The sequence below is a fragment of the Falco rusticolus genome, chromosome 2 (genome assembly GCF_015220075.1).
Source record: "Falco rusticolus isolate bFalRus1 chromosome 2, bFalRus1.pri, whole genome shotgun sequence".
Classification (NCBI taxonomy): Eukaryota; Metazoa; Chordata; class Aves; order Falconiformes; family Falconidae; genus Falco; species Falco rusticolus.
This window is the reverse complement of record NC_051188.1, coordinates 114713114-114740449: the sequence shown is the minus strand read 5'-3', so window position 1 is coordinate 114740449 and position 27336 is coordinate 114713114. Positions and strand designations below refer to the sequence as shown.

Below are 27336 nucleotides of genomic sequence, written 5' to 3'. Positions count from 1 at the left end.
GAGCTCTCCCGTACCTGGAATAAATCGTTCTGGGAAATGCTGGTAAGGGATGCTGTCTTCCTTACAGTGTGTTTTTGGTGATGTGAAATCACTCAACGCTGAGTTTACCTGACAAGTTTTTCATCTTGATACCACTGGTTTTATCAGGTGTAAGTATCATGCCCGTCCTTACAAAATTCAAGTTTGTTCTTTAGTTATTTCACCAGAACTAAAGGGATCCTGTGGGTTGTTGGAAATTACTGACCACCAGTCCGCTCCAGAAATTTTCCAGTCAACACTGAAACAAGCAATGGAGGGATGCATGTGCTATAAAATATACTCCATTCTGTGAAAATAGGTAGTGCTTTGATTGGCATTTTGGCCCTCAAAGTGATATGAATTTCTGGTTTTGAAGATTGGCTTGAACGTTAGCACTTTACACAGATCTTAAAACTAAGGAATCAAAACTATGCATTAGTATTCTGTAACTTCATACTCCATTGGTAACAAAACCAGTTGGCTTTAATTTCCTTAAGTATACAAGGTCATAATCAAGAGCAGCAGAACAGTAAAATGTCAGCTATCTATAGACAAAGGAGAAAAATGCTTTTTCTTGAAATGTCATTGAGTTCTGCTGAATGCTTTTGATTTACTCTCTTTCCCAATGCTATCATCTAAGAGTTTACCTGCAGATGCTCCAGGCACAGCTGTGCTAGAGCAGCCTGTTGGAATGCATGTTTTGCTTGTCCGCAAGAAGAGCTTTGGAAATCCATGTCCTACATATATCTATATGCATATATGCATGTATTCATTTTTCAGTACCTAAATGTAACTGAGATGATTGGGGGAAAAAAGAAAAACTCAGTGCGTACGCTTTGTTACAGCAGAAAAAGGGACTCCCTGCAGAAGTTGTATCCATATGTTATGTGAGCTGGCCATGCAAACACGTGACTGCCATGCACCTGTGCCTGAAGGCAGGCATTTAGCCAGCTTTGCCATGACTTTGCCAGATGCATAAGCTTAATTTCCATGAAGCCTGAATGCTAAAAACTATTAAATGGCTATCAGTGAATTTCTGGTTAAAAAAGATTTGTCATTTGCCAATATACCTCTGCTCAAATAATATTTCTAAATTTGAAAACAAACAAACACAACATAACCTCATTTTTCACACTGGCTTTTTTTTATCTGTAAAGACACTCTAAAAGGTCAAAACAAGTTTCAACTACTTTGATGAAGCTTTTTGGTACATTCATGTAGATAATGCAAAAGTCACCACTGCTTAGAGGGTGTATGGCAATTTATATAAATTACTATTCCAAGATCAACCACAGCTGGTCTAGCACCAGTGGCAAGTCTGATGTCAAAGAAAAATCACATCTCTCACTACACCATGTATCTTCTTACCTTTGTATTACACTATTCTGTTAAACAAAGTACCCCTGAGGGCTGTTTATCCCTAGATAATAGTCTCTACTGTTAGGTACTACTTCATCAAAATGTTTCCTTCTGATGATGTCTTACTGTAATATATCATGGAAGTGACAACTAATATATTATATGATAAAGTAAAATATCCCCTGAACAAGGTACAGGGATGATCAATTATGTTAATATGTTATTCCCATTATATTATCATCAGTCAGATGATGATTTAGTACGATGCATCATCAGAAAAAAGATAATCTAATAGGGTATTACTCAAAACTTTATGCCATCTGGGGAATAGAAGAAGTAAATTCAGCTGACTTATAGGACAGAAGGCATCCCAGTGCCACAATTCATGAACAGCCTAAACTGAACTATATCAAGATATAGAAAAGAAGTACAAAAGTCTAGGAGGTGCAATACTAAGAAATGTCACTATTGTAGAAGTCAGAAGCTGATTCTCTGTGTCTGTAAAGCAGTAATACACCAGTATAAACACTATACATTAAACTGGTATTGCCGTTAGTATGACTGGAGCTGCCACCATAGGCATCAGTCACTGGTTTGTGCTGGTAAGGTGATGGTAGGGAAATAGAAACTAACCTGACGTTCAGTGCCCTTTATTCAGACAGCTGACGGAGATTTAGTTGAGCATGGGTATCTGCAGGAAGGCTCGACCACGCTCCTGTGCCAGACTATTCATCATCAAACAGATGGTTATCCTATTATTCAACAATTTGCATGCTGCCACGCTACGGTGATCTATGGACAATACCAGTATGTCACTGAACCGAGTAGAAATACCAGAGAAACTTTGTTGTGAAGCAGCCCCTAACTTGGACTGAAAACTGCTCTCATACGTTCACTTCTTCGTAATTTTTTGGTGATGTGCTTCATCCATGTTTGTGCAGTTACGGTATGATAATGCTGTGTTGTAACTTCTGCTGTAACAGGATACCTTCCTTGGTCAGAGATAGAGAAAAAATTATTTCACGAGAACGTAATTAATGAAGCCCTGTGTCCTAGGGCTCCATTACATTGCCAACTGCATTTTCACATTGCAGTTATCCCCGATCTGGGGCTGTCTTCTGCAGCCTCAACAGCCTAACTTCCATTCTTCTCAGAGTCTCCCTATGGCATCTTCACGGTACCTCCAGCTTCTTGCTGTGCTCCACCACATTTGCTTCCTTGGTAAAGCTTAGATCACTCCCATCTCCCTGTGGCCTCATACAATATTGAATTATTCATATCAAATTCCATTTCAATATTCAATATTCGTATTCCACATCCCTCTGCTTGTCTCCCCAGTAGCCCAAACATTTGCCTAGTTTGCCAGCTGGGCAAGTGGCAGCAAGGTCAGCCACTGAGCCACTGCCTTCTACCTGCTGGTGGGTCCAGAAGAACGGCTGCATCCTGAGCTCTCCTGCCTTTCCCTGTGGAGAAATACTGTGCTCTCTCCTTTGCTTAGGTACTGTTTTTCATTAAATATGTGGGAAATCAGGAATGGATCAGCTGCCTATAGGTAGAGGTCCAATGCCCTCTGAGATATCATGGGGAACCTGAGATCTCTGCAAAGGACCAGCAGGCACAAGAACGAGAGAGTGGGAGACCTGCATTTCCCTAAAACAACAGCTAGCGAGCCAGTGACAGCACCTAAAGGGACAGCAGACCCCATGTTTAGGTGATTTGATCTGGTCTTTGATGTCTTTCCTGCCTCTGCCTTTCCGCCATCCGCGCTTCTTGCAGTTGGCAGTGGTTGACGCTCTGAGCCCAGGGGCCAGCTGGCCCACCGGCATCCCAGCGGTGCAGCAGCAGTGCGTACACCTCGTTTCTTTGGAAAACCAGCAGGGAGGCACTGGGACCATTCTGACCTACTGCAGGAGGAGCGGCTGTTACCGTCCTCTTCTCTGCTGAGCCTGACTGCCCACCCTGGCCTTGGCCAGCCGATCCTCCCCGTTGCCCCTCCCTGTCCCCAGGCGGGAAGGCAGGAGATAGCGTTTGACAGGTCCCTGGCCCCTGTCATGCTTCTTGACCCGTGGCCCTGGGCTCAGCTGCTTCTCCTTCATCAGCATCTGTTCTCCCATCTCCCCTACAATATATAAACAATATTTTTATGCAGGATGTGGGCTCGCTTGCATGCATCCCAACAGTCTGGGAATACTTCTATTCCCTTTTTTTTTTTTTTTTTTTTCCCCTAAGTGAAAAAAATTATTGATGAAGAAAGATACAAGACCAAAACCTTTACGAGACAGTGTCATTGCTCCACGGAGCAAACATAAGGCCTCCGCATACTCACCCAGTAGCAAGCCCCTACTATCTCAGGGCAGTACTTTTACAGCTAAGTCTGCCAGTTTCTCTTTCTAGTACTCGGTCCTTTTTCTGTCACTAAAACTTAATAACAGTAGAACTATTTATTTCCTTTTGTCAAAGGGTTTATTCATAAAGGGTATCTATAAACATTGGGGTCCTGTAGAAAGACATAGTAATGTCATCAATAGAATCAACAACAAAAATGTCTTGGGATCTTTAAGATAGCCTTCTACAATTACACTGTCTCACAGCAAAGAACACCTCACTTCAGGTGCCTTTCTTGAACTTTTTAATTTTCTTTAACTTACTTTCCCCAGAAATGTTGGCAACACATTTATCACCCACATTTACTTGATTACACTATTATGTCATGTTTATATTGTACTTGCAAGTGACCTGAGATCATAGGAAGGGAACAACGATCAAACCCAGACAGCTGCAACGCTTGCGAGCTCAGAAGCATGTCTCCACAGTGCAAGCAAGTAGCCAACGTCAAGGAGGGCTATAATAAGAGAGAGCACGTCATGATGCATTCTCAGTTCTGGTTATCAAGCTTTTAGCAGCCTGTCGTTCAAAGGTTTCTTTAAGTCAGAGGTAGGTCTTTACATACAGTACCTTTCATTAATATTTCTTCTGTAAGTTTCTCTTGTTACTTTTTGAAGGTCTTTGTAATTTTAGAATTCATGTCATCCCATAGCAATGTTTCCTTATTAAAAAAAAAATTGCTGATGTTTTTAATCTGCTACTTGCCAGTTATGGTTCTCTACTCACTACCTATTATCTGCTCCATTATATTCAGGGTTGTACAGACCTTTCTTAGTTTCTTTTCTTCCGTACCTTTAAACACCCATCCTGTCTTTTTCTACAGGTCTCTTAGTTTCAGTGTCTGCTTTTGGGGTGGGGGATGAAGGCTGCAATCAGTAAGCAATACGCAGGAATATCCTAGGTTATAATAGTGCCATGCCTTTTTTTTTTTTTTTTATTTCCTGATCATTTCTATCATTTCATTTCAGTTTTTCCCACTAGTCTGCTTTTGAGCAGGGAATTGATAATTTTACAGAGCTGGCTGGCTGTTACAACCACAAGATCTGTCTTGAGAGTGATTGCTTAGTACAGAGTCCTGTTATTTTTGACGTAAAGTTAGGAGCGTTTTAGTCTGTGTGCATCACTATGAGACTGAATTTTGTGACATTTTTGTGACATTTTATCGCTTAGCCACTCAGTATCATAAGACTCTTCGGCAAATTTTTGTGGTCAACCACCATCTTTGCCACCATGAATACCTTTGGAGCGCTAGCACAATTTTACTTGTTTTCTGTCTGGTCTGTATTTTAGATTCTACATACGTACGCTGCCAGCAGGACTTGAGCATTGGTCCCAGGGGGATGCCACTCTAAAAACTGACCTTTTCTTTCTGTCTGCTTGTTTCCTGTCTTTTGACCAGCTACTTATCCATGAGTTGACTGAAACTTAAATAACTGGCAAACTCCTTCAGGATAAAATGACAAGTGACCTCACAAAAATGTGAGCAGAACATTTAATTCATCAGTTACTAAGATATTAATCCTCCTCTGCACTTCCTGATGCAGGTGGGATGAAAACTCAAGCAATGATACTTGCAGAGTAGCTCAGCCTCATAATACTTCTGATCATCACCATCTGTATGTTTGTGTGTGGCACCGTAACTTTCAAAAGAAAAGCCTGATTTTTGTGATGTTTCTGACTGGTTTCTAGAATAAAGTTTTGAAGAAGCCTTAGATAAATAAAATCTAGTGTACCTCAGAGCAAGCTGCATGTGAATTCAGTATCGAAGTTCCTACGTTCTCTCTAGTGCAGCACCCCAAAGAATGGAATACAAAAATGTATACTGGAGACAGTACCATAGCCTATATGGTGTCGATTTTGCATTTAAATGCATTTCACTTTCAATTGTCAAGTTTCCATATGCTTCTGAGGTTTTATTGGCCACTTCAAATCGTATGGTGTATGTGTATAGTGTATTGTAGGTATTGCATTATCCTGTGCCCAGTGACAGGACAAGGGGCAACGGGCACAAACTGCAGCCCAGGAAGCTCCATCTGAACATGAGGAAGAACATCTTTACCCTGAGGGTGACAGACCCTGGCACAGGCTGCCCAGGGAGGCTGCGGGGTCTCCTTCTCTGGAGACACTCAAAACCCACCTGGACGTGACTCTGTGCAACCCGCTCCGGGTGCCCCTGCCTTGGCAGGGCTTGGGCTGGGTGATGCCCAGAGGTCCCTTCCCACCCCAAACATCCTGGGATTCTGTGATTCTGTGAATTCTGGCAGGGATCAGGGCAAGGCAGTAGAGTGTGAATGATCTGGGCATTATTGCAGCACAGAGAGAGGCCACTTGGATTACTGAAACATGGGAACTGTTTGTTGTGCATGTCAACTAGATATGCATGTGGAAATCACTAGCTGTGAAATCGTTAATGATAGTTAATGACATGAAGTATTCAAGCAGTGAATGGTAACAGTGTACTTTTGATTCGATAATAAACACTTCAGTAAACCCCGGGCAAGTCAGGGGTATCATTTCAGAGACAAGTCTTTGTTGATGCTTTTGAGAAAGCATAGTGCCTAGTAACTTTTTTTTTAACATAAATTACTTGGGGTTTGAGAGATATTTGTATTCAGTAACTCAGTTTTGCCATAAGAATGGACCTTGTAGCAAATTCCTGTGTTACAGAGTTGTGCATCGTAAGGTATCCTTCCAATAAGCGCCTCTGACCAAATCCTTTTCACCTTTTCCATTGACTCCAGCAGCACGACCTGTGTAAGCAAAGTGGATGGGCTCTGGATGTGCAGATAGAAGGACTCTGCAGGGGTAACTTTCAAGAAATTGGTTACGGCTGTAATGTGAGCTGTGCTGACACAGCTGGCAGATAGCTGGAAATTGATGCTCTTGAAAAGAGATAGATCTTTGCCAGAAATATTAGTTTCAAGGAAAATGACATTTTTTCCTATCATTACTGTCAAGTGGTGCTATAGTTTCTAAACTGGATTTGGTCGAGATGCATCGTTCTGATATTTAATTTCAGAAAAGGAAAGGGTTTCTCTGTGATTGAGGGCCAAGCACCCAATACTGTAAAATTCACTGGTGCATTCTTAATCCTAGGGAAATGCAAAATCCCACTCTCTAAAACATTACGAGATGCCTTGGCCCCACCAGTCTCACCATTACCTTTCAAAAGACCAGTCTCAAAGAAGTTTTGCAAAATACTCTTTATCTGTCCTTGTACAATCGCCTGGTTCTTACCAGGGCTCTGAGAACACCACCAGTCCTTACTGGCCTGCCTGGCCTCCTGTGGGACTCCCCCAGCCCTGCTCATGGACGGGCCCAGGACCCTGTTTCAGCTCAGCCTGGGACCACCGATCCCTGCTCCAGCGATGTCGCAGCCAGCCAGCCCCAGCCCTGTTGGCTGGAAGTTGTTTGGATTTGCTGGCTTCACCTTGGCCTGCTACCTCGCCTTTGCCTGGTGCTCACAGGGTCTGTCTGTAGCACCCGTTGCCATCACCGCCCTGCCCTGCTCTTCCCGCCGGGCACCGTGGGGTGCACCCTGTCCGTGAGGGCATTGCTCAGCCTGTGTGGCGGCCGCTCCTGGCTCCCCATCCCTCAGGGAGCAGCCCTGCTCTTGCTGCTCTGACAGCTCTAGCTGCCTGCGCTGATGCATAAAGCAGTTAACTTCTGAAAGTTGCATCATTCTTAATCTCTTTCCTGTCTTTCCCTTCTTCCTCTTTACTTTCCTCTTCCTCTTCTGAAAAAAAAAGCACATTGAGCTTTCGGCTCTAGAAGAGCGAGACCTCTGCCCATCTTCAGCCGCGGACCCCTTTCACTCCATCACTGGAATGAACTACTTTGTCTATTCAGAAACTAAACAAATATATGTTCTTAAACTAAATGGGTAAAAACCTTGGGTCTTTCAACGAGCATCTTTCAAAGGCATCATGGCTAACAAAGAAAGATGTCTGTAGTCCAGTTGGTAACACAAACAGGAGGCAATCGCATCAACTGCTTGTCTTTGGTAGTTTGCTGTATCTTTGTCATTGTATAAAGTCCTTTAAATTGCACTGTCAAGAAAACACGAATGCAGGACAGATATAAGTGGTCAGAAATATTCACTACCATTTCACTCACATAGATTTTGAGGGTCAAAGCTATGCATTTTTATCAGACATCTTATTATCTTTCAACCCAAGTGAAGATCAATGCCTCAGAACAGGCAAGAGACAGCATGTTGAAGTGTTTTGTTTCAAAGGAAATGCTACTACTACTACTAATGAGAATCCCAGCTGGTTTAGAGAGAGTTCCTGATTTCATAATTCTTCAATTTTTAGTAAAGTAATCTAATATTTTAATTCTTTGATTTTTGAACTGAAATACGGGAGGGTAGGATATATCTGTCTCTCTGGAGGTTTGCCTGTGTACATATACCACTACTCAATTCATCCCACAGATGACCTTTAGGAAGACAAAATGACAGGTTGGGTGGAGTATTTTGGAGAAGCGTCCTGCTCTACCTCTAATAACATGAAGTGTTTCTGGTGATCTGTGGGCAGACATTTCATCTTGGCTGTTTTAGTTCTGTCAATATCTTAAACGCTGATTCCTTCCATCTATCAACAGCTTTCCCCCTTTTGGAAAACACAAATAGATCAGTACTGTCAGGGTTAATATTCACTAAAATTGATGTATTCTCAAAATCATAAACAACTTGTGCTGAAAAATTGGGTTGCTAACTTGGGGGGGGGGCGGGAATCAAGTTCCACATACTTAACTTTAGCATTCTTAATCAGGATATGTGAAAGAAAATGAATACTTTCCCAGAGACTAAAAGCAAATCCAGTCTTTTTGAAAATCAGGGGATTTTGTTCATTTCAGTTCTGAGGGAAATGAAAGACTGGTAGAACTGACTGGAATTGGGCATAATGAGAACAAATTCTGAAATGCCTTTTCAGAGCAGTTTTGTTATCTTGCCATGTAGTTCCTCTGATATTCCAATAGGCACTAGAGAAGACTCTTGATAATAATGAATAGTTCTAAATTATGATTTGAGGATGCTAAATTCTGACTATTTGTAACTTTGCACATGAAAAATTTGATTCATATGCTCAAACAAAAGCATCGCTCCAGCAAAGTGGCATAAGGCTTTTGTACAGAATGATGAATTATGTCCAATATTTAAAACTAATCTCTCTCATTACTTTTGTCTCTCTTCACTCTGAAGTTCTTCTTTTTCTCCCATCTCTGTCATTTGGGGTAGAGAAAAAGACAGATACTACACTTGTTTAATGGGAAATTATTGCACAATTCAGTAACAACCTACATAAAGGAATAGTAACTGACAGATGCATAGGGATTACCGTGCCAGGTAAAGCTAGTGGTGCCCATAGTTTGGTACCTTTTGTCCTAGAAATAGACGGTTCTAGATGTCTCTGCATCTGGAACCTCATCATTTAGTAAAAACAGCCAGCTCTGTGACAGTCCCTCTGCAGTGTTTGTCATTCAAGGAAAATAGAGAACAGGCTTTTCAGGAGAGACAGGCATTGTTTCACATCACTGCCAGTTCTGGGGCACCATCAGCCTGAGGCTTCTGGCTGCTTACGTCTATCACTGTCTTTGCACATCCATTAGGGGCTCATACATCTTCCCTTCAGTTTTATATCTAAGGTTCTCAGAGGTGTCATGCCTCACTTTAAGGAGCTAGCAGGGCATGCCAAAAGTTCCGGGCATCTAACAGGCTTCCTTCTTTGCTTCTGTGCCCTCTCTGAACATCTTTCACATCATGCATTTTGAGCTTGCTGATACATCTCAACTTTCACCTTGGTAGAATAATGGGCCATTACGTCATTCTGCTGGAGTTTTAAAATATATTTAAATATTTCATTAAAGAAACTGTTAATGGCTCTGGTTTTTAAAAAGATGTCTAAGATGGAAAAAAAAATCAAATGGGAGATGGCAAAAACACTGTTGGACCATATACAATGTCAGTATCAGTTGCCTCACCGAGGTCTTTTCACAGAACAGCTCATAAGCAATTTTTTTTTTTTGCAAGCTCAAAGATGAGACGGCATTTGGGGAAGACTGTCTCCCTCTCTTGCACAGCTTGAGGTAAAGAATGAGGCATTCTGCAACATGTAGTTCCAACTCTGCCTTAAACGTGCAGCAAGCTCTGCTGTTGCCAGCTATGGGGGGAAAGCGAGCGTGTGTGGAGGTGTGGGTGGGCAAGGGGGGAAATTTCATTTTGAGGGCTGATCTCCAAACAAGCTAAGAAATGTGAGCCTAATATTCTAATTCCAAGGGGACTCTTGACACTGCATAGTAAAATTGCTTATCAAATTACAATCAAGAAAAAAATCAGGGGATAGACACTATTCAGCTTGCAGCAATTGGGGAAAAAAAAGGCTGAATTCTAATCATTTGGATAGCAGCATTAGTCTTCTTTTACTATGTGAGAATAAAATTAGCTTATCACCGATATCATTATTAATGTATGAAATGAGGCAGAAATACAATTTGGTTCCTAACACCCCTTCTGCCCCGCCACCTCATCCCCCAAAGAGAGAGAATAACCTAGAAGCAAAACGGCTTTGCATAAGGGCTCTCACACAGGCAGCTGTGACAGATTTCATTGCTACAGTAGTAAAATGTAAATGACTTATAAATTATCTTAATTCCAAGGTGGGGCATTGCGTAAATAGTATTGCATTTATTGTTTTCCCAGTTACATCGAAACGTAAAAAGACATGTCCAATATCAGCAATACTGTTTATTACTCTAATCAGAAATGGGAAATATATTTTCAGCTACTCTAAACCTTATGTGTTCTTTTATTATGCATGAGCAGCTATTACTACTGTTCACTCATATTCGTCTCTTAAGGTAGTCATGTTGCAATCCCTGCCTTTTGAATGTTTTCAAATATATAAAACAACTTTTTTGCATAAAAGGATGTTCCGCAGACATAATTAAGTATTGAAATTTACATTTTTATGAATATAACATCTTCATACATCAGATGAATCCATTGTAAAAATTTTCACTTTCTCATTAAAGCCAGCACAAAAGAATTTTATTTTACAACACTGAACACATCTTATACCCTTGAACGTGAGCTGCCCCGAATTGTGTTAAGACCTTTTTCTCCATTCTCATTTTCACACTCAATAAGCCACTACTGTTTCAGTCCAAAAGGGATCAGTCAGTAAAGCTGTATCATGAAACTAGCTGTAGAGCCTAATCAGAGTCTTTAAAACTCATTTATATTTAGCCAATTGTTCACAAATCTAGCTGCAAGTGCTGCTCAAGACGTGACCTCTTTTTCGAGTATAATTTGGGAACACATAATCAGATTTATGAAAAGGACACAGTTTAAAAATATTTTTCCTGTTATGTTATCCATATTATGTTATAGACACTAAAAGTAAAATCTGTAAATACCCAAATGCCTTCTATTTTCATGTATAGATTTGTGTTTTCCCTACAGGTAGATATTTAATTATTAACATAAGACTTTTCATTAACATTCAAACAATAATAAATGATTAATAAAACTCTTCAAATTACAAATCTAGCTCATAGCAAATTTGCTGATCCATCAGTTTGTCTTGATAGAGTCTTAAAGTAACACAGCCATCTAAACGGGTAGAGTTTTTTTCCTGTCATCTCCTCAGATCCATGATAAGGAAAGAAAATACGAACTTTTTTCTTTTTCGTCCTCCCTCAAACGCTGGGGCAGCACTCCGCTCGAGTGGATGTAAAGCCAAAGGCATCAAAGGGGGTTGCTCGGTACGGCAAGGTTCAGGCAATGAACTCCTGCGATGGAACAAGTCCCTCACCTTCCACATCGTTTGTCAGCCAGGACCGATGGTGCTGCTGATGAGGAAGGGCACTCAGGGTTGTCAGGACGGTGTCTGTTGTGACACGGATCACCAGGACTGTTGATTACTGTTCGAAAAGCACATGTGGCCAGGTCCAAAGGAGGAGTTCAATGCCTACCATGACCCTGTGACTTAGGCCAGGAAAACATTGTCCCCAAAAGTCTGCAGAAGCCAGGGATCTAAGGATGGAGTGACATCATTTTGGCAATAAAATGTTTAAAAATAAAGGACTAAGCCCAATCCAGTTAAAAGGATAAGGCCCGTAACTCTGGTGTGAGGAGATATTTTGAACTATACTCTGGAGTTAGACCCCAAAGTGCCTGTTTCTCAGAAGACACATCCTTTGGATGTGGCCTGGTTGGACAGCCCAGTGTGCAGTGTACATTTGGGGCACAGAATATCTAAATCTACCACTGCCTCAGGACACCTGCATCCACATATCCACCAAAGCACCACTGCAACCAGACCACGAGATCAAGCACCACATGCTCTTACCCAACTTGTTTAGACGTATTAACTGTTTCCTGGGGAAGAGACAAGAAATTAGACTGGTCTTTCCTTGGAGAATGTCTTAGCACAAGCCTCCTTTGTCACGCTGTTTCTTCAGTCTCATACCCAGAAGCATTTGTAGTTGCTTCCCAAGTGGACCGGCTGTACCAGGGAGGGACGGAGAGCATCACAGCCTGCAGTGCTGGCTAGGGCAAGCTTAGAGATGCCAGCGGGTGGGGTGTAAAGTCCTTTACATTTCTGACATCTCTGACAGAGGAGTGATCTGACCACCAGGTTATTGGAATAAGAAAAGGGGGCAGGGGAGGTACTCGGGCAAAAATACAAAATAAAGTATTACCTTTACTTCAGCTAAAACCAGTAAGTGGTTTTCCACTGACTTCAACCACAACCAAGCAAGCAAAGGCTTTAAAAAAGCAGCTGGAGGGGGAAAAAAAAAAAAAAGAAAAAAAAAAAAGGAACATCACATCATACAAAGGACATCTTGGCTACTGTCATAACCATCATACAACGTAAATGTTAACCCTACATTGTTCATCAGCAGGTGAGACTCAGTAGTGAGAAATTAGCTTACTGGCACATCACCACAGACACAGAGCTTTGCTTCTGAACACTTTTTTGGTAGAATAAACATCTCAGTCAGTTGAAGTCAGGCCTCAACAACTTGCAGACAATTTTTTATGTATTCAAAGCAAATTAACAGAGATTTACATACTTGTTTTTAACTGCGTCTTCTCTTCAATTGCCAAACGGATGTTCTACTTTATTTCTTCTTTTGTTTCTGCCAGAAATAAAATTAAAACGCTGAGCACAATCCATTACTGCTTGTTGAAAGGAACCAAGTGAGCTCAGCTCTATTGGCTGCCTCCTCCTACCATCTAGTGGCACCTGAAGGACACTGCTCGCTCTTGACTTAAAAGAGTTAAGTGGAAAATGATAACAAACGTACACTTTTGAAAATAAAGACATATACTTTTGAAAAGATAAATGTATCTGGAGAAGAAATACTTCATTTTCAAATGGAAAAGTAGTTTTCATACATGAACTATTTATGGGAGAATAGAAGAGCTTCAATGGTTTAAATTACTAATGTCAGAGAAAAGCTCTGCATCCTGTGGTCTGGTGAAGAGTAAGTCAGGTTTGTTGATTGAATTCTGACCTTTTTTTTTCCTTTTTTTTTTTTTTTTTGTGGTAGCACTTGGATTCGAAAGCCGAAGAATGAAACTATTCTATTCAGTATCCTACAGCAACGCCTATTAGAAACACACTTGGTTTGCTATTTACCTGGATATTTAAATGACACAACAAAAAATAAAAGATACTATCAAAAGTAAAGAATAATAGGAAGCCTATAGTTTCCTTTCTGATTATATAGTTTCATTAAGTGCTTTTGGTGTGCCATTTTGCAACAGATGTTTCTGTTTCATTTAAGGAAAAAAGACTTTATAAGTCAATGCAGAAGGAATTTCAGGCTTGGGATGTTTTCAATCAAAAGGCATGTTCTGACTGATTATATGACTGAGCAAACATGAATCATATAAAATGCTTTCTGTTCTTTGAACTGAGTTTTGTTGTCACAGAGTGCTGTTTTTTGTGAATTAGACCACAAATAAAAGCAATTTTTTATCACATTCTTAAAAAGGTATATTTCTTCCTTCCCACTTGCAGCAAATTGACAGAATGTCGAATGTCAGCATCCAGGATATATTTTTCTTCTGTTCTTTTAAACATGTGCTATTCAGTATTCCAGTCATATTGACAAGTTCTCAACATATTTTCCAGGGTGGAAAAATCCCCATAAGGTGGACCGCTCCTGAAGCTATAGCTTACCGGAAGTTCTCTTCGGCAAGCGACGCGTGGAGCTATGGGATTGTAATGTGGGAGGTGATGTCCTACGGTGAACGGCCATACTGGGAGATGTCCAACCAGGATGTAAGTACCACCTGTGACTAATCTGCCAGCTGTTGAAATGTTCCTTGAAAATGATTGTCAATCCCTGCCCCGCTTTGCTTTCTTATTCACTTCCTACGCTGGAACTTCAACTTATTTAAATCAGCATAACTCTGTCAGCTTCCATGGGACAGTTAATTTATGCAGCCTGAAGACTTGACCCTCTATAACCAAAACCTTGACTGGCTTCCTCCCAAGGATTAAAAACTTATTACAAAGAGTCACAGCAGCTTTCCAGGTTCTAATGCTGGCTATACGGGGCTTTCATCCAAATCCTTGGGAATCTGCATCAGATATGCAAGTTGATGCAGTTCTCAGTTAAGCTGTACAGCAAAACTTGAGGGAATACTGGAACTATTCTGATGATGAATTTGGCCCATTATCTCCAGTACAGCCTGACAGTACCCTTCAATGGGCATACATGGTTAAATTCTAGAAGAGTTAAGCTGCCATGAGAAATGTATTTGCCAATTCTCCTTTCTGAGAATTAAATGCATTCTATTTACCTTAAAAACTACATACAGGCTTAACCGCAGTGCAGGACAATAATCCTCCCTCATAACAAAGTTATGTTTTCCTCTGACTTCTTTCTGCAAAAGATGTGGCCAAGTGAGCTTTCCCAATTAAAAAAAAAAACCAACACGTTTGCTTTTAGTAAAATTGTTCTAGAAAATGAAGAGTGGGAAAGGGGAAATGTTTTTTTTCTTCACCACAGTTTAAATTTTCAGTAATTCTCATTTGATGGATCCCCATGACAGCTCAAACTGGTATACTCATTCTTCACACCAGCCATCAATCTCTGTGTCAAAATGCAGAATATCAGCCAGCCCATCTTAACCTCTCTCATATATGTGCCTAGAATACCTCTGCATTGGTTCTGAAGAGCTGACAAGACTTTTCCCAGATGGCTGGTTTTATATTGTTGCTAAGGTATTCAGCTGTTCAAGTCTGGTTGCTTGTTAAGGCTGATCAGTCATTTGGGGATAAGGATCTGAGAGAGCTTTTCATTAAAAAAACATCATTTCAGAGTGTTTCAGAAAGAAAAGGTAAAAAAAAGCCAAGCAAACCCACCCAAAACAGAAAAGACCAGCAGAACTAGTAAAGCCTTATTTCCTTTGGTTTTGTACTCTACAGCCTCACCAGTGCTATAATCTTACTTCTCTCCAGCATTTCTCTTCTGAGTCTACCCTTTGAAATTAAACCAGCTGTCCTGTAGATCGTTCTCCCCTGACAATGCTACGGCTTCCATCCCCTCTCCACACATCCACCTGCCAGCAACCCACCTCCCTGCTGCTCCTTAATTACCACCAGGTATGGTACGGTTCATGCTGTGCCTACTTTTGAGCTACATTTATGTTGATTGACCAAGGCAGTGGTGGCTGGTTGCCCAGCTGAAAGGAACAAGCAACCACTCAGCTGAGATAGACCTTTTCTCTTCAGTGGGAACGTTATTTTGATACTATCTGAACTATAAACACATCGTGGATCTACTGTGAAATAAGCAGGTAAACCCAGTAGGCTCAATTCTGTTTCCCACAGGTAGCAATCTGTTGGCATCTGAGATGCCCTAGAGTAACAAAGATCTCCACGTGCGGCTGACACAGGACATGCAGGAGACCTGAGACCTTCTGGAACAACAGCTAAAGGCCAGGCAGGATACCCTAGGGAGTCTAAAATTTGACACCTAAGCTTAGACAACTGAATTAAGGCTATTTTTCCCCTAGGTCACAGTGTGAAATCATCCGTGTATAGATTTCTCATATATTTAAGTCTCTGTCCTACAGCAACTTTATGCCTCTGCCCAGCTTCTGAGTCTTACACAACTTCTTTAAGTGAACCGATGGGTTCAAAGTTAACCAAAAAGAATGAAAAAGCAGATTCCAGCTAAAAATATGAGTACCTGATCCTCAGTACCTTGACTGAACTGAGAGCCATTTACCAGCTCCTGAACTGCCACAGCTTACAAGCACCAATTTAAGGCAAAACTGCCATTGCTTTCCTTAAAAAAGCCACATTGTGAGTTGTGGTGATTTAGGAGCTGATTGCTAAGGAGCTGGGACATCGCTTCAGCCTTGCAATAGCAGAGGGTGCTATTCTTGAGCTAATTTTCTGTTCAGAGGCAAAGCTGAACACAGCCATGGCAATATCAGCCCCTTCATCATTACCATGCTGTCGCAAAACCTGATTACTCTGCACTGTACGGAATGTACTTGGTATCAAAATGCACATATAGCCTCAAGTTTTCTGCCTTCCCAAACTAAAAGATGCAACGGTTAGTTTCACTGGGAGCCTTCATTTAACGGGAGACAGAACAGAACAAGAAACTGGGGAAAAGGTATCAGCAAATCACAGAATCACACAACTGCTGAGGTTGAGGGAGCTTTTAAGATTGTCTAGTTCAGTCCCCCTGCTCGAGCAGGGTCAATTAAAGCAGTTCGCTCAGAGCCGTCTCCGATCAGGTTTTGAACATCTCCAAGGATGGAGACCCTACAGCCTCTCTGGGCAGCCTGTGCCACTGCTCGGTCACATGCACAATAGAAAAGCATTTTCTTATGTTTTGATGGAATTCCATGTTTTTCAGTTTGTGCCCCAACGGAGCACAAACTTGTCCACTCAACGCCCTCTGAGCTGTAAGTACAATGTCCACGCATGCCTTGACAAGCAAGGCTCACTGGGCAGTTTCTTTTTCCATCCCACCCCCATTAGCACTGCCTGATTGAGGGACTGCACTGTCATAAATGCAGCATCGGCTCACAGTCCTTTCTGCGGTTGGCCCTGGCACATCCCCTGAGCATATCATGGGCAGTGCTCTTTTGCCTGGTTTTCCTCACTGTATAGTTGGTATTTCATTTCTCCGTTCCCTCTGCAGCACCGCATTCATGGCTGGTGTTTTTAAGAGATGAAAGAAGCCCGTGAAGCCAGGGACACTTCAGAACGAAGCCAGCCCTACCGTGGTGCCTGGATTCTGTTCGGTGCCAGTGCTTCCAGCTGCAATGGCATCTCTCTGTAACTCTGCTCCTGCCCCTCACCTTGCCACATGGCTTATCTAGCTGTGGGTGACGGGCAGCTGGCACTGACTGCAGTCCAAGGAGGTGGGAGGGAAAGAGATGCTTTTTTGCTGTATCATTGTGTAGGGTTTGTGTGGCAAAGTTTTGGTAGTGGGGGGCTACAGGGGCGGCTTCTGTGAGAAGCTGCCAGGAGCTTTCCCCGTGTCTGATGGAGCCAACGCCATCGGCTCCCAGACGGGCCCAACACTGGCCAAGGCCGAGCCCAGCAGCGATGGTGGCAGCACCTCGGGGACAGTGCATTTAAGAAGGGGAAAAAAGTGCTCTGCGACAGCAATTTCAGCCAAAGCACGGGGTGAGGCCATGCGAGAGCCCCAGCCCCGCAGCCCCCCAGGCCGGGGCAGGAGGCCGGGGGGCTCCAGGCGCCGCAGCAGAGACCCCCCGGCAGCCCCTGGAGAAGCCCCCGGCCAGGCGGGCCGTGCCCCCAGCCCATGGAGCCCCCGGGGGAGCAGCTCCCCCCCGCAGCCCGGGCAGGACCCCCCCGGGGCAGGGGGTGCCCGCAGGGGGCTGTGACCCGCGGGCAGCGGCGCTGGGGCAGCTCCTGGCAGGGCCCGTGGCCCCGCGGGGAGAGGAGCCCGGGCTGGGGACCCCGCGGGGACCCCCCTGGGGCCGGCTGGGCCTGGGGGGCTGCGCCCTGGCAGGGCCCCGGGCTGGGGCAGGGGCAGGGGGCGAGGAGCCCCCCATGGGGGGCAGGGGCGGCAGGGACAGCTGTGAGGGACTGACCCCAGCCCCGGCCCGGCCCGGCGCTGCTGGGGGGAGGGGGAGAGACACCGGGGGTGAGGGTGGGCCCGGGAGGATGGGAGGGTGGGGGGAAGGTGTCTGTAAGATTTAGTTTTATTTCTCATTAGCCTACTCTGATTTGATTGGTAAAAAATTACATTAATTTTTCTTCAAATCTGTGCTGCCCATGCTGGTAACTGGTGACTGACCCCTACCCTGCCCTCACCCCGACCCAGGAGCCTGTCACTGTATTTTCTCTCCCCTGCCCAGCTGAGGAGAGCAGCGACTGGTGGGCACCTGGCGTCCGGCCAGGGTCAGCCCACCTCAACCATCATGTCCCACGGTCACAGGATCTTGTGCTACATCATGGGGAATTCCAGTCTTTCTTCCAGTTGTGAGTGATTTCACCTGGTGTTGTGTCAACTCTCTATGAGGAGCCCAACTGCCGTCATCTCTTTTTACCTCTGTAATCATAACCCTTCTCCTCACACCAGCTCTGCCACCAGACCACCTCTTGACTCTCCCAGTGCTAACTACCACTAACTGGGAATGGGAGGAGACAGAGGCTTTCTATCACATCCATTCGGCCCCACTATTCACCTCCTGGGAAGAGGGTTTGAAGGGCTGGTGGGACCCTCACATAGAATTCAAGTTGCCAGGTGAGAGCAGTGCACAACCCAGACCTTCATTCCAGCTGCCTCTCCCTTTGTTTGAGGCTGGCTTCAGCCCGTCCTCTTCCCCCCTATCAGACCCTACACCGTACCTATTTGAGGCCACGCCAGCAGTGAGGATTCATAAAGCCACCCCTCCATTTAGAGTATGTTAAATAATCTGCTACAGCATGAAGACAGCCACACTTAATTACTCCTACATCCAAAGTGGAGCTATCTGTTAATACAGAATAATGATGTGGGCCCTATGGATGCTGCTAACGCTAACGATGCTGACGGGCAGGGGAGGGGGGGCTTTCTCTGCAGTTCAGCAAGGCACAGCACAAAGGACTCTTTTTCCCTGGAGCCTTACCCACAGGCTTTCAGTGCCAAAATGTTAACAGTGAGCACCTGTGACCTTTTAAATATGTTCAGTGACTCTAAATGTCATGGGGAAATTTCAAGTTATTAGACATATTGTAAAGCTTACTTTGCTGGGTATCAGGACATTCCTTTTAGTACAGTAAATTACCCTGAATTCACATAAGCTTATTTTGCAGAAATAATAGGACCTTCCCAAAAGTCAGTGACACTGTACATGTGGCAGGGAAGGTAACGGAGAGGGGCACGCACTAAAAAGATTCATAAAAGACACATTATGCAAACAACAGTTAATAAGGTCTTACATAAGTAGTCAGGGGTTCTGCAAGAACAAAATGTCTGGCGACGTTAACAGAACAACGCTTACCGTGTTTTGATCATAATAAAGGTCTTCTCTAGCTAGTGATAAAATATTTATTGAACTGGGTGGGTTTTTGTGAAGTACCAAAAGTTTTCAGAGTATAAATTCCACAGAGCAAGGTTTTGGGGTTTTGTTTGTTGGGTTTTTTTTTTGCATTTCATCTTACAAATTGCTTTTCTAATTAAACAACTTTGGGAAATTAATTCACTTTTCTAGACCATGGCTGAGTGACGTTTTGAGCGGCTGCCAGTTACATGCTCATTGCTTACATGCATAACATTGAAGCCAACGATACACCCAGCCCTACCCAAAGGGAGGCGATGCTGGGAGAGGCAAGGTCACGGCTGTCTGGTGCGGGTATTTGCCATGTCAGCACACCTTGCGGTCAGTTGGCTCAAGAGTAGGGCTGAGCTAAGTCTACCGAGGGTCTCTTGTCTGACCCCTCACTCACAGCAATCGAATCACAAGGAGCCAGCACAGGCAGCACACAGCCCAAGCCGATGCGATGAGAAGTGTTAAACGGATACCAGCCACCTAAATAAACCCAGTCTGGTTTTCAGAGACTAGCGCTGTTCACAAGTACCTGTCAGGTCAGCGCAAGCCAGAGAGACCGAACACCTCTGCAAATCTAGCATCCTCTATTTATATTCCTAAGCAGGGATTTGGAAGCTGACCTTTAGGCAACCAGGTTTGAAAATGCCTCTCATGATTATTTTTTTATTTATTTATTTACTGTACGTGGTATAATGTAGAGGTTTAAAAATGTTGTTAACTTTGAGAAATGTTCTTGTTTAAGTAAATAACCATTTTATTATTGTGGCAAGTCACTTCCGACCTGTGTTGGTGCTGATTAATGCACTTCTTAGATGTGCGGCAGGCACCAGAGGTGTCCATTAATTAGGGCTGCTGCACAGTCTGTCGTGTCTTATTGCTTAATTAATAAACATTAGCTAAGATATTGAACTTTCCAAGGAAAGTAGTGTACTGATGAACAGATTGTGCTAAGAGCCTGGCTTGCTAATGCTCAAGTGAGGGAAGGAAGATTTATATTCCGTGCATTTGGTTTGTAGAACAGCTGTGAGTGAAGTCTACTGGGACACCTGTTAGAGGCCACTGTATAAATCAGTGCATGTTGCAGAACTAGAGTATTAAAATATATATATATATTTAATAGATTGTAATCAATATGCAAGAAATCTACTAGCAAACAAAGTCCTTACATTTATGAAGGTTTCTTGTAATAGTAAAAAAAACACCTTACTATAATATAGTTCTTTCAACCCACAGATATCAAAACACTTGGCAGGCACCTGGGATTGGCTCTGTACCATGAGGCATGAGCAGCTGCCTTTCCCTCCTGGTAGATTTTTCAGATGACAGCAGGACACAGGGACAACGTCCCCCTGGACTTTTGTCTGTCTCAGTCTCATTAAAAAATCTGTCAGTTAACTTTGGAAAGCAAAAATCTGTTACTGCTAATAATGAAACTATCAGAAAGATTACAGCTTAATTTTCCGATGCCATTTTTGCCAATTTCAAATTATTTTGAAAGTAAACATACATAAAATTTTGGTATCATAATTAATATTTAATATTAACCCTGTCTTCAACCTTTACAGCTACATCTAACATCAAACAAAAATGATAAAATGTATTTAACAGTGTCCAGTGTTACATATCATCTGTCTACAAAAATAGATAAAAAGAATGGTGCCCTTTATAAAAATAAAAAACATGGAAAGTTATCTATGTTAACTGTAAAAAATATTCCCTTTCCCTTACAGCTTATATTCTTACTTGCCAAAAAGCATTAGTTGTAAAAATACACCCTGCCCACTTTATTCACCTTAATGCTGACCCACAAGACCTTCTAATGAGTTTTAAACATACTCATCGCCAAAAAGAAACTACAGCCTTTTTCTCAGCGTTTGATGGCAGCACAGAACACACGCATATTTTCCTCCTTTTGACACCCATCAAGTGTTCATCAGGAGACCAGAACTAGAGAGCAGTAATCAGGTTTTTTTTGTTAGCAGACTCAGGGCTTCGTTTGTGTAGAACCTAAACTGATGTTACTGTTCCTTCAGGCTGAAATAGATGGGACATTGATTTGCCAAGGTGCAAGGAGTTACGCCGATTGCTAGAGCTGTTGCTATATCCTTCTTGTAGATAGAGATGTTTAGACCATTTCACGATTAATGTGGTGCTTCTTCAACCTTAAACTGGCAAGGGAAAAGGCATTTAAAAGATGTTAACGTGTATAATCTTTATGTATTATATAAGATATAATTTTGTATTGCCAAGAAAAATGTAATACTTCTTCCCTTTTAGGTATATGGATATCTAATTCTGCTGTTCAGAGATAGGTGCTATGCAAGTAGCAAAGTGGGAGCTGAAATAAATATATAAATAAATTAGGAACTAAAAAGCTCTAATTCTTCCTTTGAGACTTGATTCCCATTGCAGTATTAGACACTTATCACATCTTTACTCTTGCTTCTTAGACTCTGAAAATAATACTTGCCTCACAAGGGATACTAATGAGGCGATATTTGCAGTTTATTTATAAATGTGCTGATATTAATGAGAAATTATAATTATCCCAGTACCAGCTGGCATTTCTCTTCATACTGAAATGTTCCTTTTAAAGAAGACAGGAAACAAAATGCACTGTAACTTATTTTTCAAAGATATTGTAAAATAGAATGTGTCAGAGAAAATATAATGTCTGGAAAATTGTGGTTGCTTTGGGGGTTTTTTCCTGAATAAATTATTTCAGAAAAAAACCTCATCAGCTCTCTATTGTTGTGTCGAGCAAATGTTCTACATCTCATCAAAGTAGAGAAGCTTTCCCTTTGCTTTAAAAACAAAATACATTTCACAAAGTCATCATTTGCCACAGGTACAGTTAAATGTAAAGACGATGATAGCTGCAGTTCTGGGGATTGCCTCATCAGTGACAAGTGTCACCTAAGCTATACCCCACACCGTAACCAGTCCCTACGTTTTGTGAAGCCACTTTCCACAAACTGCTTGAGACGCATGAGGTTTGACAGTTTCATAAATAAAATTTCATGCACGTGGAGCTGAATTTCTCACCCATCCTGAGTCTGTAACAGGAGCGATCAGGGGGGCAGATTCATCGTTAGGAGGCAAGGCTCTGGAGGAAATTTTTCCCTGGCAGCCTGATGGTATTTTTTCCTATAGCAGCCATTTCAGCAACCCGGATTTTGGCCTGTTGAAGGAAATCCCAGGGAGATAAACAAGTAGCCGGAAAGGCAGGTGGAAGGATTAACATACTGATATATTATTTACTGCTAGGCACCACTGCTGTGTGTGTGCAGCCAGTCCCGGCTGCAGTATGTGATCTGTCAATACTCACAGGGGCATAAAATTCAGATATCCCAGTGGCAAGTAATGCTGCCTTCGGAGTAGCCTGTACTTCCCTGTGCTGTTGCTGATGGATTTTAAACTTACCCCATGCAAAACCAATTCCCTGCTGTGCTGCAAACGCTTGTTTTTCATGCATAGGAGTTTTTGCCAGGATACAGGAGGGATACACATTGTAGGACCAAGTCACCTCATTTTATAAAACTCAGACACCCAGCTGCGTACAGCTACAAGAGTCTTGTTCCATTTTCTACCATGCCATGAAGGGGAGCTAAGGTCCTAACATAGCTTCATTACTCTTATTTATTTGCATAATGTTTGCAGCATAAGCATTAGGCATTGCTAAGCAGAGCCAACAACATTAATTCAAAATGCAAAAAGAGAATGAGGATATACTCCAGGATAGTAAGATTGACTATAATGAAGCTACAGCCAGTGCTATAAAACATTGATTTGCTGTAAACAGTTCAATGTACCTCCTTCCAGCTGCATTAGTACGTCTGCAGCATGTACATACATCTGTGTGAAAATGATAAATGTCTCCTTAAAGCAGAGCAGGTATAAATGCATTAGGTATGTTTCTCATAAGTGCACCGTGTTATTATAAATATTGTGTTCAATCATTTGTATTTTAGAGGACATTTAGCATGGATTGGATTTTTATGGGGAAGGGTTATGTGTGTGGTAGGGTTTGTCTTTTTCCTAGCTTTGTTTTTTGATCAACCACTCACTATCTTTCCATGCTTTTATATACAAGAAATCCTATGTTATGACCCCCCATTGCCACCACTACACATTGCAGAACCTAGGTTTTTTTCCTCATTTTTTAATCTTGCATAGAATTAATCCAGCCAGCTTTTCATGGACCTTACCTACTTTTGCTAGCTCCTGTCATCCAGGGCTGCTAATGTCCTTTTCAGCCAATGTTTTTTGTTACTTACTAAAAACAAGCCTCTCTCCAGCTCTGATCAAATGTAATTTTTCATGCGTGTGATTTACCTGTGACATCAGTTCTGTCTCTTTCCAAATCCTGACCAAACACATTTTCCACATCTGCTGAATCTGGAAGTTGTACTCACTTTAGGGTATATGACAACACCGTAATTTTGTTAACTTTCGTTTAGTCATAAACAGCTTGGACATCCAGATTTCTGAGAGAGGCTGTGCAAAATAATGTTGTGCTTCGCTGTAACTCAGTGTGCGGGACAGTGCCTGAATTAATCGTACTCTTAACAATCAGCAGAAACATAATATCACCAGGTAAATTCACCAGGCGCTGCAATGTGCATTTGTAGTGCTTGACTGTACTGTGACACTGCCACACGGTAACACTTTGTCAGGATGCAAACATTAGAGCATCCCCGCATGCAGTGGCCATCCAAGGCTAGTTTGTGGCCCTGTGACCCCATTCAGTACAACATCAACCTGAAGTGGGTGAAAAAGATAGTGATACTAGTCCTTTCCTCCCCTCCTCTTTTCTTGGCCGTTTGAAGAAGGTGGCCAGAAAGCCTAAAGAAGCGCCTGCCATGTTTCACATGCCTACAAAATACTTGGTGTCTGCTCTGGTCACACTCCTGCCAGTCCCAATTCCCTGAGTGAAGCCCCAGCAATGTATAAAGTGAGGGTGGCTGTGCCGTTAATTGTTATTACTGGTTTCTAATTGTCAACTTTAAGCTGCCTTTTGACATTTAACTCCAATGCCCAGTAATCATATGCATGGTATTTCTTTAGGTTATACTGTCTATTGAAGAAGGCTACAGGCTTCCAGCTCCCATGGGCTGCCCAGCTTCTCTTCACCAACTAATGCTTCACTGCTGGCAAAAGGAGAGGAACCACCGTCCAAAATTTAGTGACATCGTCAGCTTCCTAGACAAACTGATCCGCAATCCGAGCACCCTTCATACGCTAGTGGAGGACGTACTTGTGTAAGACTCTTTTGGGTACTTATTTTTTGGTATAACAGATGGTGGCTGTTGCTAGATGTTTTAGAGAGAGGCACAAAGGTCTGAATTCACAAAATTACGGGGATTCAAATAACTTTATCTCCCTTTTGATGTTTGCTTTATTGTCAATACACTGCTGTAGAAGGATTTTTTCTCTCAAATCATGCAGATTATATTAAGCATTTTTCTTTTTTTAATTTTTTTGTCTGAGTTCTGTTTGTGCGTTATCTATCCTTAATCTTTGTGAATCTTTGTTCCTTTTTTTTTTTTTTTTGTGCATCTCCTATGTGCTTGTTTTCTCTTTGTAATTTATTTTCTCTATTCAACAGCCTGTGTCTCCATCTGACAGTGCTCAAGCAATTTCTGAACTGCCTTGGAGTAATTTCCTGCAGAAAGTTGTCTTAGCTTGTTAGATCTTTATTTATCTGCAGAAGAATGACAACAGTGACCAAATAAGAGATTATGTTATTACCATCCTACAAAAAAATTCTTGATGGCATTGCCCAAAGTTTTTTGCATTAATGATATTACAGAAATGAATGCAGTCACAGGAGAAGTAAAGCTCTGGTGGAAGGATTTGTCAATGTTTGTAGGCTTAGTGATCCAAGCTCACCCTGGATACTAGCTGAAATCAGTGAAGGTGCAGGTGGCCTCGGTCTCTTCATTAGCTGAAATTCACCTTAAGATAAAGGTGTTTTCATGGAGGCCCTCCGGGTTTATAAGGGGTTCTCAAGACCCACGTGGGTCTTGCTGAGAACCTCAGTGGGTTAAGAGGGGGAGTGTATGTTTTTTTGGGAAGGGCTGAGCAACAAGGCAAAGACTGAGTCTGAATGGAGAGATTACTGGGAAAACCTACAATTAGGGCTACAGCCATTTCATCTACTACAAGTTAGTGGATTTAACGCCCATCCACTAGTTAGTGGCCTCTGTGTGTATTCACATATAAATATAGATATGACTTGCTACTTGTACTTGGGTCACTTTATTTAACATCAGAGTGATGCATTTTTATCTTTTCTTATTTTAAAACATTAGTTAAGATCTAAAAACTTAAGCCTGTTTTCTTGCAGTCAAGCTCTGACCAAGCTTGTCTGCTTGGAAAAGTTTTTCCGTTCATTTGGGAATGCTTGATGCAGTCAATCTGCATGATTACTGTGTACTATTAACTTACGAGGTCAGCAGTTATTCTATGGAATTGTACAATCATGGAATAATTCAGGTTGGAAAGGACCTTGGAAGGTCTTTAACTGTGGTTTCTACTTAATAGTGTTCTCCTGTCTTTCAGTTTTTCTTCCAATCATTTTGATAATAGGAATGACAATCAGTTTGTTTAGTGTATTTGAATATGTGGTGTTGAAACTCAGTATGTTAAGATAATAGGTTGTGTTGCTTTCTACATTACACGTAAGTCATGTTCCATCAGTTAATGTTGGCTGGCTTTTTCTGTCTAAATTTTCATTTTAAATAAATTATATCTTTCTCCTAAAGGCTATCATAAAGCTTTTATAAACAGCAATGTGTTTTTTCTGCATTCTGTTCCTACAGTTTCTCTACACAAAATGTACAAAGTTGTGAGCCCTCACCAGTGTGGTACACTTCAGAAGACTGGAAATATATGCCCCAAAATTGGATTTCTTTTTTTCCCTGCCCATCTTTCAACTTCAGTTGTGATAATATTAGGGAAAAGAACTGAACCAGAAATGTGACTAAATTAGCTCCTTCGGTTTTATTTGCTAGTTTACATAAATCTATGTAAAAGAAAAGATGTAAAATTTTATTCCTTTTGCTTCTTTTAGGGTTATTTTTAGGGTTTGAACATTGTAATCAAAATGTTCCCATTGCATAATGGTATAGCAATAAGGAGCTATTTGTGGTTTTTTTATAAACATTAAAATTATCTTGCAGTGTTTTAATATTTTAAAATTGTATCTCATGTTAAATTTTGTTTGTCCTCTACTTTGACTACTGTATTTACAAATTACTATCATCCTGAATACATAAGATCTGTAAAGAAACACCCTGTGGGAACAAAAATAAGAGCAGTGGGAGATGTCTGCTCCTTGGTTTGTTACTCAGCTGCGGTGCTCAAAACCACGAAGTCTTGTTTAAGTAGTGCAACTTGGCAGACTGACGTGATTTATAAGTTTTACACAATGGGTTAGAGAGATCCTCCGTTAAGATCTGACCTTGCAGCTCAGGTTTCTCTCTCATTCCTTCTGCCTTTTAATAAAAACAATGTCTACCAGAGTAAATTGAGCGTTGTGTTTTGTACGGCTTTGGTAACCTTTGCATTTTGTTTTTGCAGAATGCCAGATTCACCTGGTGAAGTTTCAGAATATCCTTTGTTTGTTTCAGTCAGTGACTGGCTGGACTCCATAAAAATGGGTCAGTATAAAAATAACTTCATGGCAGCAGGTTTCACAACTTTGGATATGGTTTCAAGAATGAATATTGAGTAAGTATGTCATCTATTATCCCTATAGTGACTAATCAATGTGAAATGGCTTCGGTGCTGCAGTGATGTAATTATCATGTTGTATGGAACAGTGCTTTCATTTCCTTTCCTACCTAAGCTAATAAAAGACAAATACTTCTTTTTTTTACCAAAACAACATAGGAAAATGATATGATTAAGAGACCCAGAACTGATAGTTTCATTCTATGACCACACCAAACACTACCAAAGATCAGGCAGTGAGCATCCTTAAATGTTTCTTGAAGAATCAGTTCTGATCTAGATCACTGAGA

General features: G+C 41.9%; 1 protein-coding gene across 2 annotated transcripts in view; it reads left to right on the top strand.

The window, feature by feature from the left end:
- EPHA6 (EPH receptor A6) overlaps positions 1-27336 on the top strand; it is a 513653-nt gene that overhangs the window by 482932 nt on the left and 3385 nt on the right. For both annotated transcript variants that reach the window (XM_037378259.1, XM_037378258.1), the window contains 3 exons: positions 13911-14060; positions 24377-24570; positions 26894-27043. In XM_037378259.1, coding sequence (XP_037234156.1) covers positions 13911-14060; positions 24377-24570; positions 26894-27043 — 494 coding nt within the window. The remainder of the gene's footprint in view (positions 1-13910; positions 14061-24376; positions 24571-26893; positions 27044-27336) is intronic.